Below are 14,207 nucleotides of genomic sequence, written 5' to 3'. Positions count from 1 at the left end.
CTAGTGTATGTAGTATAGTGTAAGTGTGCGGGGATTGCTGGTCGGTGCAGACTCGGTTGGTCGAAGGGCCAGTTCGACGCGCTGTATCTCTAAACTAAACTAAACCATGTAGGAAAATAACTGCAGATGCTAGTACAAATCGAAGGTATCACAAAATGCTGGAGTAACTCAGCAGGTCAGGCAGTATCTAGGAGAGAAGGAATGGGTGACATTTCGGGTCGAGACCCTTCTTCAGACTGAAGAAGGGTCTCGACCGGAAACGTCACCCATTCCTTCTCTCCTAGATGCTGCCTGACCTGCTGAGTTACTCCAGCATTTTGTGATACCTAAACTAAACCATAATTTGTACATTGTAAAATCCAACATCCGACTCACCGTGTAAAATAGTGTTAGGATTATTTTTCTTTAAAACTGTGGTTGCTAAGAAAATTGAAAGCAGACTCAACAATGCTGTGACATTTTCTGGAATGTAGGATAAACCCAAGCACGTGGGGAAACGGATTGGGAAGCTGTTGAAGACGGGCGTGGTGTCAGCACTGGTGTGCATGGCGAAGAGGGACAGCCCAGCTCTGACTGACTCGTGCAAGGAGATGATTGCTCGGTGAGTATGATCAGCAGTTGTTCCATACTGTGACAGAGTATTGATTGCTGTTTCATGCCCAGATAATTGGCATTTGGCTCATTGAATCCTACGAGTTATTTGAGGCCAAACTTGACCAAGATACCAAGAAAATTGTAAATTGTCCCTAGTGTGTGTGTGTGTGTGTAGGATAGTGTTAATGTACGGGGATCGCTGGTCGGCGCGGACTCGGTGGGCCGAAGGGCCTGTTTCCGCGATGTATCTCTAAACTAAACGAAGATAAAATACACCGAAGCTAGGATGTGATAACTTGCCTGAGATTACTATGCAAACAGGTTTAAGTTTATTATTGTCACGTGTACTAAGGTAAAGTGAAAAGCTTTGCTTTTCTGAAGAAGAAGGGTCTCGACCCGAAACATCACCCATTCCTTCTCTCCAGAGATGCTGCCTGTCCCGCTGAGTTACTCCAGCTTTTTGTATCTACCTTTGCTGAGCATGCTTGCCAATCAAATCAGATAATACTATACAGAAATACAATTAAGCCAAACTTGTAAATAGATAGGGCGGTCACGGTGGCGCAGCGGTAGAGTTACTGCCTTACAGCGAATGCAGCGCCGGAGACCCGGGTTCCATCCCGACTACGGGTGCTGTCTGTATAGAATTTGTACGTTCTCCCCGTGACCTGCGTGGGTTTTCTCCGAGATCTTCGGTTTCTTCCCACACTCCAAAGACGTACAGGTTTGTAGGTTAATTGGTTTGGTACATATAAAAATTGTCCCTAGTGGGTGTAGGATAGTATTAATGTGCGGGGTTCGCTGGTCGGCGGAGACCCGGTGGGCCGAAGGGCCTGTTTCCGCGCTGTATCTCTAAATTAAACTAAACTAAACTAAGATAAAATAAAGGGATTGGTGCTAAAATGACAGGGATTAAAAGAGATTTAGAAGAGTAGGGTGCTTGTATTGGATGATAGTAGATCCTACTCTTTTTTGGGGTTGGGTGGTTTGAGTGCCTGTTTGATGTTTTTATTGTTGGACTGTGTTTTTGGGGGTTTTAGGGTGTGTGATTTGAATGCCTATTTAATGCTTCTATTGTTGGACTGTGTTTTGGGGGGGTTTTGGGGTTGGGTAATTTGGGTGCCTGTTTAGTGCTTCTATTGTTGGACTGTGGGTGATTGAATTAACATTTTGTTCAAGATGGCCGCGCCGTTGTGTTTGGCTGCCTGCCACTGTATGTTTCTTTTTTTTCCTAGTCAGATGTGCAGCACTTTGGTCAACGTGGGTTGTTTTTAAATGTGCTATACAAATAAATTGACTTGACTTGACTTACTCTGGGAACAGCACACAGAGTCGCCATGGTCTGGAGCCATCTTGCCTGGGGCAGGAAGAGTGGTCCTGAGTGGACAAGGAGCTGGACGTTGACGTGATAACCAAACCCCAGCAGTATCTCTGCCATACTTAGAATTAATTAATTAATTGATTGATTAATTAATTAATGAACGAACGAATGAATGAATGAATGAACGAATGATTAATTCTTACATATGACGAGTCACAGTGAAATTCTTTGTTTTGCACTCCCAAGGTATGCAGAGTCGCCACATAAAGGGCGTCATAAAGTTACAAAGTATTCCTCAACAGGTCCTCCTTTGTTTCTCTTCCCCCCCCCCCCCCACCGTCATGGCGGTTCTCCCACGCCGGGTCCTCATTTGTTCTTCCCCCCTCCCCACCCACCCCTCACAACAGTTCCTCGCTGGGGGTTCCAGTCATTACTGTTGCAACATCTGCCAAGGACCTTTGGGAAAGGAGTAGAGTTAATTATAAAAGGGCTAGAACACTATCGAAGTTTCTCAGCACATAAAATGTTAGTTATAAATTTATCTTCTCTTTAATCATGTCCGGGTACAATAAAAAATATGGCAGTGTTTTCTCTTCTGGAGGCTACCAGCCTCACTTTTACTGTGTAAAATAGCATTGAGTCCCCACATGTGGGGAAAGGAACTGCAGATGCTGGTATATACCGAAGATAGACACAAAGTGCTGGAGTAACTCAACTGGTCAGGCAGGATCTCTGGAGTTAAAGGGTGGGTGACAGATGCTGCCTGACCCGCTGAGTTACTCCAGCACTTTGTGTCCATCCCCACATGTGGAAACAGCAGAACACACAGCCCAGCATGACTGATGGTTCCAACCCTCTCTGTATTTCAGGGTGTTCCTGGCTCTGGTGGAGGCCCCAGAGGACCGTGGAGTTGTGGTCGCTCAGGGAGGGGGGAAGGTGAGTGAGCTCCAAACACTCCCGCTTTTATTCTGTGGACGGTGAAGGTGATGGTGGGAATACAACAGTTGATTTTCACTTCCGAATGCGCCCTCTGGAGTTGGGAAGCAAGGCCACAAGGAGCCACAGTCCTGGAATATCAGACAACTGCCCATACATCCCAACGAAGTGCGGACAAGTCCCCTGTTAGTGAAGGCTATTCCAATGCGACTGGAATCTACTGCCCACAGTAGTCTTGATAAGTCTTTAATTGACAATGAGATAGAAATTCCAGCATTGAAATGAACCTCATTCCATTTGGTCCATGTCAGGGTTAAGCTGCACAATGGTATCTTCGCATCTCCCTATCCCAGGTTTAAAATATATATTCCATTGATTTCTCCTGCACACCTTTATTCTGCTTTCACATCTCTATTCCATGGAGCGGAGGAGGGTAAGGGGAGATCTTATAGAGGTAGACAAAATCATGAGAGGAATAGATCGGGTAGATCCCAGAGTAGGGGAATCAAAGACCAGAGGACATAGGTGAAGGGGAAAGTATTTAATAGGAATCCGAGGGGTAACTTTTTCACACAGAGGGTGGTGGGTGTATGGAACAAGCTGACAGAGGAGGTCGTTGAGGCTGGGACTATCCCATTGTTTAAGAAACAGTTGGACAGGTACATGGATAGGACAGGTTTGGAGGGATGTGGACCAAGTGCAGGCAAGTGGGACTAGGGTAGCTGGGACATTGTTGGCCGGTGTGGGCGAGTTGGGCTGAAGGGCCTGTTTCCACACAGTATCACTCTATGAATTTACATAAATCAAGGGTAGCACAGTGGCACAGCGGTAGAGTTGTTCCCTCGGGTGCTGTCTGTACAGAGTTTGTACTTTCTCCCTGTGACCCCGTGGGTAAAGGTTTGTGGGTTAATTGGCTTTGGTAAAAATTATAAATTGTCCCCAGTGTTGTAGGACAGTGTTTGTGTACAGGGTGATCGCTGGTCGGCAGGGGCTCGGTGGGCCGAAGGGCCTGTTTCCGCGATGTATCTCTACAGTCTAAAGTAAATCAAATTCATTCCTCTCAAAGCTCACTGCGAGTGCACTCATCGAATGAGACTGATTGTACTTGCTTGCCCCTGGTTTTGGACTCTTCCTAAGTGGAAACATTGGTGGAATGGCCCCCAGGCAAGTGCCAGAGATCAGTGGCTTATTGTAGCACCACCCCTGTGGCTGTGAGTCGCCGTAAGTGTGTCGTTGGTTTTGATACAATTAACCAGGTGGTCTTTCCACAGGCATTGCTCCCTCTGGCATCAGAGGGCACTGAGGCTGGCAAGACCAAGGCTGCCCAGGCACTGGCAAAGATCACAATCACTTCAAATCCAGAGATTGCTTTTCCTGGAGAAAGAGTAAGTGCAGAGGGTTTACTTCCAGAGGGGTTTATCTCTTGTTTTACGTTGGATTTACAGTTTTAACAATGAATTGCACTTTTCTCAACTTCAAATATTCAGCATAAAATGTAATTCCATGTTTCATGGATGTGCATCTGGACTATCCCTGCCAAAGTCTGTTGGCGCACACCCAAGTCATAAATTCATAATTCATAGGAGCAGAAGTGGGCCATTCAGGCCATTGAGCTTACTCCGCCATTCAATCATGGCTGATCTATTGTTCCCTCTCAACCCCATTCCCCTGCCTTCTCCCCATAACCCATGCCACCCCTACCAATCAAGCACCTGACCATCTCCGCCTTAAGAATACCCATTGGCTTGGCCCCCATGGCAGTCTGTGGCAATGAATTCCACAGTTTCACCACCCTATGACCAAAGAAATCCCACCTCATCCCCTTTCTAAAGGTAGGTCCCTTTATTCTGAGGCTACGCCCTCTGGTTCTAGACTCTCCCACTAGTGGAAACATCCTGTGTGCATAGAAATGATCTGTCCGTTATCGAGGTATGTCGAACGTGAGACAACTTGGAGTGTTGTGCTCAGATTTGGTCGCCCTGGTAAGGGGAAGATGCTGGTGGGCTGCAGGGATCTGGCCAGGACGCGAAGGCCTGAGCTATAGGGGGAGGTTGGGCAGGCTAGGACTTTATTCCCTGGAGTGCAGAAGGCTGAGGGGTGATCTTGCAGTGGTGTGTAAGATTATGCAGGGAAGAGACAGGATGAATGCACAGTTTTTTTACCCAGAGAAAGGGAATCAAGAACCAGAGGGCATAGATTTAAGGCGAGAGGAGTAAGATTTAATAGTAACTTGAGGGGCATCTTTATCACTCAGAGGGTGATGGGCAGATGGAATGAGCTGTCAGCAGAGGTATTTTAGGCAGATATTATAACAACATTTAAAAGACACTTGAACATACATAGCTCGAAATGGCTTAGAAGAAAATGGGCTAAACGCAGGCAAGTGAGACTCATGTAGATGGGGCACCTTGGTTGGCATGGGCAAGGTGGGCTCTAAACGCAGGCAAGTGAGACTCATGTAGATGGGGCACCTTGGTTGGCATGGGCAAGGTGGGCTGTCCCCGTGCTGTATGAATCTATGGCTCTAATAGCGTATAAAGTGTTCTGACTGCCCGTATCGCATGCATGTCATAAGGTAGTGTCAAGGAGGTCACACTGATGCAGTGGAAGGTACAGTACCGAGGTTGGCGGCTGAGGCATTGGAAATGGTCACAGACTAAACTACCGCCTTTTGGCCCCTGCATTCCCAGGTTTACGAGGTCATCCGACCTCTCGTCGGCCTCTTGCACCTTGAACGCACGGGGCTGCAGAACTTTGAGTCGCTGATGGCGTTGACCAATTTGGCTGGAATCAGTGAGAGGTTGAGGTGAGTGTCTGGGCTGGGCAGGAGGAGCGGTGGTGAGGCTTCTCCAGCAGTCCAGTGGCAGAGCACATCTCCTCATACGGGAAAACATCTGGACAACCTTAATTGTCATCTCATAGCAGTTCCCATAATTGTTACTCTTCGGTTAAAATGTTTCTTCCCAGTTGCCTGTATGTATTTTTTGAATCCCTATATTGACCATTTTAACAGTCAATAGTCCCACTGTATTTTGTGATTATCTCGGCCCCCACTTCAACTGTGTGTCTGCCTATGGCATTAATATCCTTCCTGTGTTTCACTTACCATGTTTCAAATGCACTTCATTTGCAAAGGACACTTTGGAATGCCTGAGGTCATGAAAGATGCAAGTCTTTAGCTGCTGCAGCTGCCAGATGCCAACTGAAGTAACTTAGAGTCATAGAGCACGGAAACAGGCCCTTTGGCCTAACTTGTCCATGCTGACCAACATGCCCCATCTTAGTTTAGTTTAGAGATACAGCGCGGAAACAGGCCCCTCAGCCCAACGAGTCCGTGCCGACCAGCGATCCCCGCACATTAACACTATCCTACACACTCGAGGGACAATTTACACATACACCAAGCCAATTAGCCTAGAAACCTGTACTTCTTTGGAGTGTTGAAGGAAACAGGAGCTCCCCAGAGAAAACCTACGCAGGTCATGGGGAGAATGTATAAACTCCATACAGACAAGCACCTGTAGTCTGGATCGAACCTTGGTCTCCAGCGCTGTATGTATGAATGAATGAATAAGTTTATTGGCCAAGTATGTGCATATACAAGGAATGTGCCTTGGTGCTCCGCTCACAAATGACAACACAAACATATAGTTAACAATTAAGAAAAAAGCTGAAACACATCAAAACAATAAGGATACAACATTACGGTCTAAACATGTGGGTGAAAATAAACCAGAGCAAAAAAGGGACTACAGACTTTAGTTATTGAGTAGAACTATCACCGTGCCGCCCTTATATGTGAGTCCCCCCTGCCCACGTTTGGCCCATATCCTTCCAAACCCTTCCTATCTGTGTACCTGCCCAAATGTCTTGTAAATGTTCGAACTCCTTCCATCGGGCAGACGATACAAGGCCTTCTATGCCCGCACCTCCAGACTCAGGAACAGCTTCATCCCCAGGGCCATAGCTGCTATGAACCGGTCCTGCTGAGCCGGATGGCCACAACGCATAGATCAACTTGCACTTTACCCTGTCCAAAACTGTTACAACTGTTCGTTTCGTTGGGTTGCTGCTGTCTAAATTACCTAAATTAGTGCATCGTATGGGAGGCGCATTCCCAATCTCGTTGTACCCCTGGGTACAATGACAATAAAGATATATTGTATTGTATTGTATTGTATTGTATTGTAATAGAACCATTTGAAACCTGAATCCATCTTAGTTCAGACTGGTGTCTCATTTGACCAACGTGGAGTTTCAGGTTGTAATAGTGCTATCACTCACTGCCACTTGAACCTCAATAACATCATCTGACTGCATCCCTGTCGCCACTCACCTGCTGTAGTAAACCATCCTCCATTCATTAGAAGATAGACACAAAAAGCTGGAATGACTCAGCGGGTCAGGCAGCATCTCTGGAGAGAAGGAATGGGTGACATTTCGGGTCGAGATCCTTCTTCAGACGAAGAAGGGTCTCGACCCGAAACGTCACCCATTCCTTCTCTCCAGAATTGCTGCCTGTCCTGCTGAGTTACTCTAGCTTTTTGTGTCTATCTTTGGCTTAAACCAGCATCTGCAGTTCCTTCCTACTCTATTTGTTAGGGTCCAGACTCGATGATGGGGAGTGGAAATCTTTTCCCATGGGCAAGAGGTACAGAAGTGTGAAAACACACACCTCCAGATTCAGGGACAGTTCCTTCCCAGCTGCTATCAGGCAACTGAACCGTCTCTCATCAGCTAGAGTGCGGTTCTGACCTCCCATGTACCTCATTAGAGACCTTTGAATTTTCTTTAATCGGACTTTATCTTGCACTACATGTCGTACCCTTTATCTTCTAACTGTGCATTATAGATGGCTCGATTGTAATCATGCATAGTCTTTTCTTTGACTGGATAGAACGCAACTGAAAAAGCCTTTCACTGTACATCGGTACACGTGACAATAATAACCTAAACTGAAGGTAGACACAAAATGCTGGAGTAACTCAGCGGGTCAGGCAGCTTCTCTCCCGAGATGCTGCCTGACCAGCTGAGTTACTCCAGCATTTTGTGTCTACCTTCGATGTTAACCAGTATCTGCAATTTTTTCCGACACAATAACCTAAACTGAACTGATTGCAACAACTGCTGGTCGCCTTTGTTCTCATAAATCTATTGCCCATGTTTTAAGTGACACAGATTCCCTTCCACCCGTCACTACAGTGTTTGCTGGGCTGCACAGGCAGCCCCTTTGTTTTAATATTCTTATGCGGTTTGCAAATAAATAGATGATTCTTTCTTTTGCTCTGACTGCATTCTTCTCCACACACTGTAACTCCGTCATTACTTCTCTCCTCCCTTACTAGCCTCAGGATTATCTCTGAATCTAATCAACTCATTAAACTTTTAGTTTAGTTTAGTTTAGAGATACGGCACGGAAACAGGCCCTTTCGGCCCACTGGGTCCGCGCCGCCCAGCGATACCCACATATTAACACTATCCTACACCCACTAGGGACATTTTTTACATTTACCAAGCCAGCAAAGGGCCTGTTTCTGCACTGTATCTCTAAATCTAAAATCTAAAAATAAAATCTAAAATCTCGGAGAAAACCCACGCAGGTCACGGGGAGAAAGTACAAACTCCGTACAGACAGCCCCCTTAGCCGAGATAGAACCCGGGTCTCCGGCGCTGCATTCGCTGTAAGGCAGCAACTCTACCGCTGCGCCACCGTGACCTCCATTTTAGTTTAGTTTAATTTACCATTCCGTCCACTGAAGAACAATGAAAAGCTTTTTTGTTGCGTGCTATCTAGTTAGCGGAAAGACTATACATGATTGCACAGTGTACAGATACAGAATAAAGGGCTGCTGTTGGAGTAGAGAATGTAACAGCGTGGGCTGTTTGCAGATCCACTTCTGGGACTAGCATGCAGAGTCGCCTGGCTCGGGTGCAATCTCATCTCCATTTTTCACCTTAAAGTTCTTCACTTTTGCTCCAAGTAGCTCAAAAGCCACCTCCGACAAAGTTTTTAGTCATCTGCCCTAACATCTCCTTCTAACAAAGTCTTGGTAACAAAGGGTGTTTTTTTGAGCTGGGAAGTATCTCAGGATGTTGGAACCACAATGGGGTATTTGTTGTGTGCTGTTCAGTCAGAGACTATACATGATCACAACGAAGGTGTAAGTGGAAGCTGTTGAAGCCACACAGCTCACACAGTGTTCCCCCAAAAGGGTATCTGGGTCTCCTCCCTCAGAAACACGCTGGTGTCTTCTGAGAACCTCTACTTGGATACTGGAATTAGGGGTGCCAACTTCCTCACTCCCAAATAAGGGACACGGTGACATCACCGCCCCACGTGACCTCACCCAACCAACGGCCACGTGCTCCCGCTCCACCAATGGCGGCCGCCCAGGATGGGACGTGGGTTGCTATGCAACCTTCGTAAGGCGACGCCCAGGCCTACACTGTCCGGGACAACAGCGCCCCCCGGGTTACAGTGTCCGGGCCTACAGTGTCCGGGCCTACAGTGTCCGGGCCTACAGTGTCAGGGCCTACAGTGTCCGGGCCTACAGCGCCGTCTGGGCCTAATTTGGGACTAGGGCGTTCCCGTACAAGTCAACCCTATTTAGCCCAAAATACGGGGTGTCCCGGCTAATACGGGACAGTTGGCAACCCTAACTGGAATGGTTTCTGAACCCACTATGTTCTGATGTAGGTGAGGGTTCTTTGATTAGTCAAGAAGGCTGATTAATCTTTTGACTTATTTTTTAGGCAGAAGATAATTAAGGAAAAAGCAGTACCAATGATTGAGAGCTACATGTTTGAAGACCATGAGATGATCCGACTGGCAGCGACGGAGTGCATGTGTAACATGGTCCTGAGTGAAAAGGTGAGATGTCTCCGTTATCTCTCACGTGTTGTCGTGGTATCGTAACAGTGGGATCGATGGCTCTGTCAACCCTTTCTGCAGGTAAATGGCCCGTCACGCTACGGACCACAGTGACATGGGAGGTCCCAGATACAGATACTCAGTCTGAAGAAGGGTCATGACCCAAAACATCATCCGTCCATTCCCTCCACAGATGCAGTCTGACCCCTGAGTTCCTCCAGCACTTTGTGTTTTGTTCAAGATTCCTGCGTCTGCGGTTTCTTGTTGACGTGGTTGACTTTGGAATGATCTTCCAGACCAACCAGTTCCCCTGGTACCGCCTGGTACTGATATGGGGAGAAAGTAGGAACTGGGTACGGATTTTGGATGATCAGTCGTGATCGTATTGAATGGTGGTGCTGGCTCGAAGGGCCAAATGGCCTACTCCTGCACCTATTTTCTATGTTTCCATGTCCCCACTGACTTGGCTGAACTCATGCAGGAAGGGTTAACTGGAAGAGCCAGACCTACACAGTCACTGTGCCTGGCTCAGTCCAGTGTCCCTGTGCAGGTGCAAGGGTATGGATGTTGCAAAAGTAGACGGCCCACTGAGTCTACGCTGATCATCGATCACCCGCTCACACAAATTCTATGTTAATCCGCTTGCTCCTTGGTTTTGTTTGTTTAGTCGTGAAGGGAATATTTCTTTGCTGCTGCCCGACTACTTTGTTGCTCCCTCTGTGTGTGGTCTCAGGTGCAGGAGATGTTCCTGGCGGAGGGCTCGGATCGGATGAAGCTCCTGGTGCTGTACAGCGGCGAGGAGGAGGAGAAGCTGCGGTGTGCTGCCGCGGGAGCCGTGGCCTTCCTGACGTCGCTGCAGCCAAAGCTCTGCACCAAGCTGACACAGGTGGTGAGTAGCTCCAGTACTCTCCCCTGAACCTCAGCGTACCGTCCCTGCTCACATTGTGGCACACCAGCCCACTAGATCTCAGCATACCCTCCCACAACCCCCCCCCCCGCCACTGCTCATCTGCTGCACACCAACTCTCTGAACCTCAGCGTACCGTCCCTCCTCACTGCGCGGCACACCAGCCCACTAGATCTCAGCATACCCTCCCCCCTAGGGTTGCCAACTGTTCCCTATTAGCCGCAACATCCCGTATATTGGGCTAAATTAGTTTGTCCCGTACGGGACCGCCCTTGTCCCGTATTAGGTCCAGTGGGCGGTGTAGGCCCGGGCAGTGTAGGCCCGGGGGGCGCTGTAGGCCCGGACAGTGTAGGCCCGGACACTGTAGGCCCAGACAGTGTAGGCCCGGGCAGTGAAGGCCCGGAGGCCCGGGTGCCGCCAAACAGAGGTTGCATAGCAACCCGCCTCCCAGCTGCCATTAGTGGAGCGGGAGCACTTGGCCGTTGGCTGGGTGAAGTCACGTGGGTCGAGGGGCAGTGACGTCACCTTTTGTCCCTTATTTGGGAGTGAGAAAGTTGGCAACCCTACCCCCCCCCCCCCCCCCAACCCACTCATCTGCTGCACGCCAATTCCCTGTACCTCAGCATACCCCGGCTGCTCACTGTGTTGCACATCAGTCTCACTACCTCAGCAAACCACCCCAGCTCATTGTGCTGCATGCCAGCCTCAACTCCACCTCTCCCAGCCCCAGAAGATAAACTAAACTCCAGTCTGAAGAAGGGGCCCCGACCCGAAACATCATCCACCCTTTTTCTCCAGAGATGCTGCCTGGCCCGCTGAGTTACTTCCAGCACTCCGTGACCATTCTCGGGCTGTATCTGTGTTGTACAGCTCTATTTATCATCCACCTGGTACATGTGAACCGCTGGTGAGAACTAAACACAGCCTCTGTGTGTTTGTGGTGTGGAGTTGTAAAGTGCCTACTTTTCTCTAAGAGGCCACTAGGTGGAGCACCCTGTGAGGGGCCGAGACCTGGGGTGACCTCTCACTACAGAAGGCAGTGTGAAGTTGCCAACTTATGCAGGCTTAGAATAGGATAGGAAAGCTTAACATAAATCATAACATTCCTGATTGTCAGAGCTTAATTCACAGATCTTCTATCCATGTAAAAACAAGGAACTGCAGTTGCATTTCCCCTATTCCTCTCACGATTTTATCCACCTCTATAAGATCACCCCTCAGCCTCCTGCACTCCAAGGGAATAGAGTCCCAGCCTGCCCAACCTCTCCCAATAACTCAGGCCCTCACATCCTGGAAACATCCTGCCTACGTCGCTGAGTTACTCCAGCCCTTTGTATCTTTTATTTTTAACAGCCTCATAAAGCTTCTCTGCACTCTTGCCAAGTTCTTGTGCCAGCTGGCATTATGGGCAATCCATTGGCGATCAGACAATCGGCACAGCGGTAGAGTTGCTGCCTTAGGGTTGCCAACTTCCTCACTCCCAAATACGGGACAAGGTGACGTCACCGCCCCGCGCCCCACGTGACCTAACCCAGCTAGCGGCCACGTGCTCCCGCTCCACCAATGGTGGCCGCCCGGGCCGGGAGGCGGGTTGCTACACAACCTCCATTCGGCGGCGCCCCGGGCCCACGCCGTCCGGAGTTAAAAATGTCGGAAACCTAGAGTGTCGGGACCTAAACTGTCGGGACCCACAACATCGGGGCCCACAGCGTCGGGGCCTACAGTGTTGGGGCCTCAAGCTTCCGGGCCTGTAGCGCCCCCCCGGGCCTAATTCGGGACAAGGTCGGTCCCGTACGGGACAAAACAATTTAGGCCAAAATACGGGATGTCCCGGCTAATACGGGACAGTTGGCAACCCTATGCCTTACAGCGCCAGAGACCCTGGTTCGATCCTGACTGCTGGTGATGTTGGAACATTCCCCCTGTGACTGCGTGGGTTTTCTCCCACACTCCAAAGACGTAAATCAATTGGCTTCTATACATTGTCCCTATCGTGTAGGATAGTGCTAGTGTACGGGATGGTCGCAGGTCGGCACGGACTCGGTGGGCTGAAGGGCCTGTTTCTGCGCTGCATCTCTAAGTCTAAAGATGTCCACCTGGACTCTGCGAGATGTACCTTGCAGCGTTCTGTTTGTTATCACATCACATCTCCTCTTCTCGATGCAGTTGTAAATCACGCTTTGCCTCTCGTTCCCCCGGCAGACCAGCCACTGGCTGGAGATCCTGCAGGCTCTGGTACTGAGCCCCAACGTGGACCTGCAGCATCGCGGTGTCACCATCACCCTCAACCTGATGAGCGCCGACCGGGAGCTGGCGGCTCTGCTCATGGACTCGGAGATGATGGAGATCATGTCCGCTCTGGCCAAGGACGGCGACGAGAAGAAGTCCAAAGTGTCGGCTACTGCTAAGGACTGCCTGGAGCGGGCGGTGGAGTACGGCCTCATTAAACCCAGCGAGGATGGGAGCAGCCCCTAGTGGGACCAAGGGCAGGACATACCAGGGACGTGGCCATCTTGCAGCTCAGAAACACTCTTCACTACAAACCAGTGACTTCTGGATGAATAATCTGCCCCACATTATGTCTATTGATAACAGAGTACTGAATATTGTAATGGCAGCCCTTTGCTGTTGTAGCATTGAACCCTGCACGGTTGCTCAGTCTTAAGGCATGGTATAATTGATTTACGCGAGGAGTTGCAGGACTTCTCTGTGCTGTCACTTTACCAAAGTCTGATCTGCTCTCTCCAGTGGTACAACACAATAGTTGAGTCTTTCTACACCAGTTTCTGGGCATCCTGCTACGCCCAGACGATCACAACATCTGCAGATTCAGCCAATCACCGCAGCTGAGAGTGATTCTCAGATGATGAGGACACTTGCTCCATCGGGCAAATGAGGAAAAAGTCATCTCGGGCAATTAAAACCAATCTCGGAGATCTCCCAGCCTGAAATCCCCAGATTCCTTTCAAGGATAGGTTGTCAGCACACCAACGGGCAATGTGGGCCAGAGATTCTCTCTGGGAAAAGAACCATCTAATCCAATCTAGTCTAGCACAATTTAAATCATATTGGTTTAATACCGAATGTTTACTTGTTTATAATCTACATGAATGTAATTTTGCATATTCTAAAGAAACAATAATTAGGGGATCTTAAATCATGTTAGAAACTGGGGTAGAAACACACAAACATCTGATTACTGAAGAAGGGTGCTGACCCGAAACATCACCCATCCTTTTTCTCCAGAAATGCTGCCTGACCCGCTGAGTTACTCCAGTACTTTGTGTCTACATCTGTTTACAGCACCTAGATTACACAACCATGCATAATGATCAAAGATGCTTGAAAGCTTACCATTCCTATGGAACCAATAACCCAATGGCTTTGAGAAAACCACCCAAAAAATGGCAGTGTTTAATGAAAGGAGCATGTTGCTGATAACTTAGGAATTCTCCATTGTCCTCAAAATGTTCTAATTATTAATTGAATTTCCAGATCTAGAAGACATTATTATACCCCAATAAAATCAGAGGATTAAAAATGGCATTTAGTTCCCTTGCATTAATGTTAATTGAATT

At 48.5% G+C, this 14,207-nt stretch overlaps 1 protein-coding gene across 1 annotated transcript in view; it reads left to right on the top strand.

The window, feature by feature from the left end:
* Positions 1-14,173, top strand: part of LOC144610973 (protein unc-45 homolog A-like) — a 49,124-nt gene extending 34,951 nt beyond the window's left edge. The window contains exons 14-20 of the mRNA XM_078430020.1: positions 474-601; positions 2,785-2,851; positions 4,123-4,236; positions 5,542-5,657; positions 9,605-9,722; positions 10,456-10,611; positions 12,832-14,173. Of these exons, the coding sequence (XP_078286146.1) occupies positions 474-601; positions 2,785-2,851; positions 4,123-4,236; positions 5,542-5,657; positions 9,605-9,722; positions 10,456-10,611; positions 12,832-13,104 (972 nt within the window). The 3' untranslated portion in view covers positions 13,105-14,173. The remainder of the gene's footprint in view (positions 1-473; positions 602-2,784; positions 2,852-4,122; positions 4,237-5,541; positions 5,658-9,604; positions 9,723-10,455; positions 10,612-12,831) is intronic.
* The last annotated feature ends 34 nt before the right edge of the window (positions 14,174-14,207 follow it).

Source organism: Rhinoraja longicauda, chromosome 38, assembly GCF_053455715.1.
Source record: "Rhinoraja longicauda isolate Sanriku21f chromosome 38, sRhiLon1.1, whole genome shotgun sequence".
NCBI lineage: Eukaryota > Metazoa > Chordata > Chondrichthyes > Rajiformes > Arhynchobatidae > Rhinoraja > Rhinoraja longicauda.
This window is presented reverse-complemented; position numbering and strand designations above follow the sequence as displayed.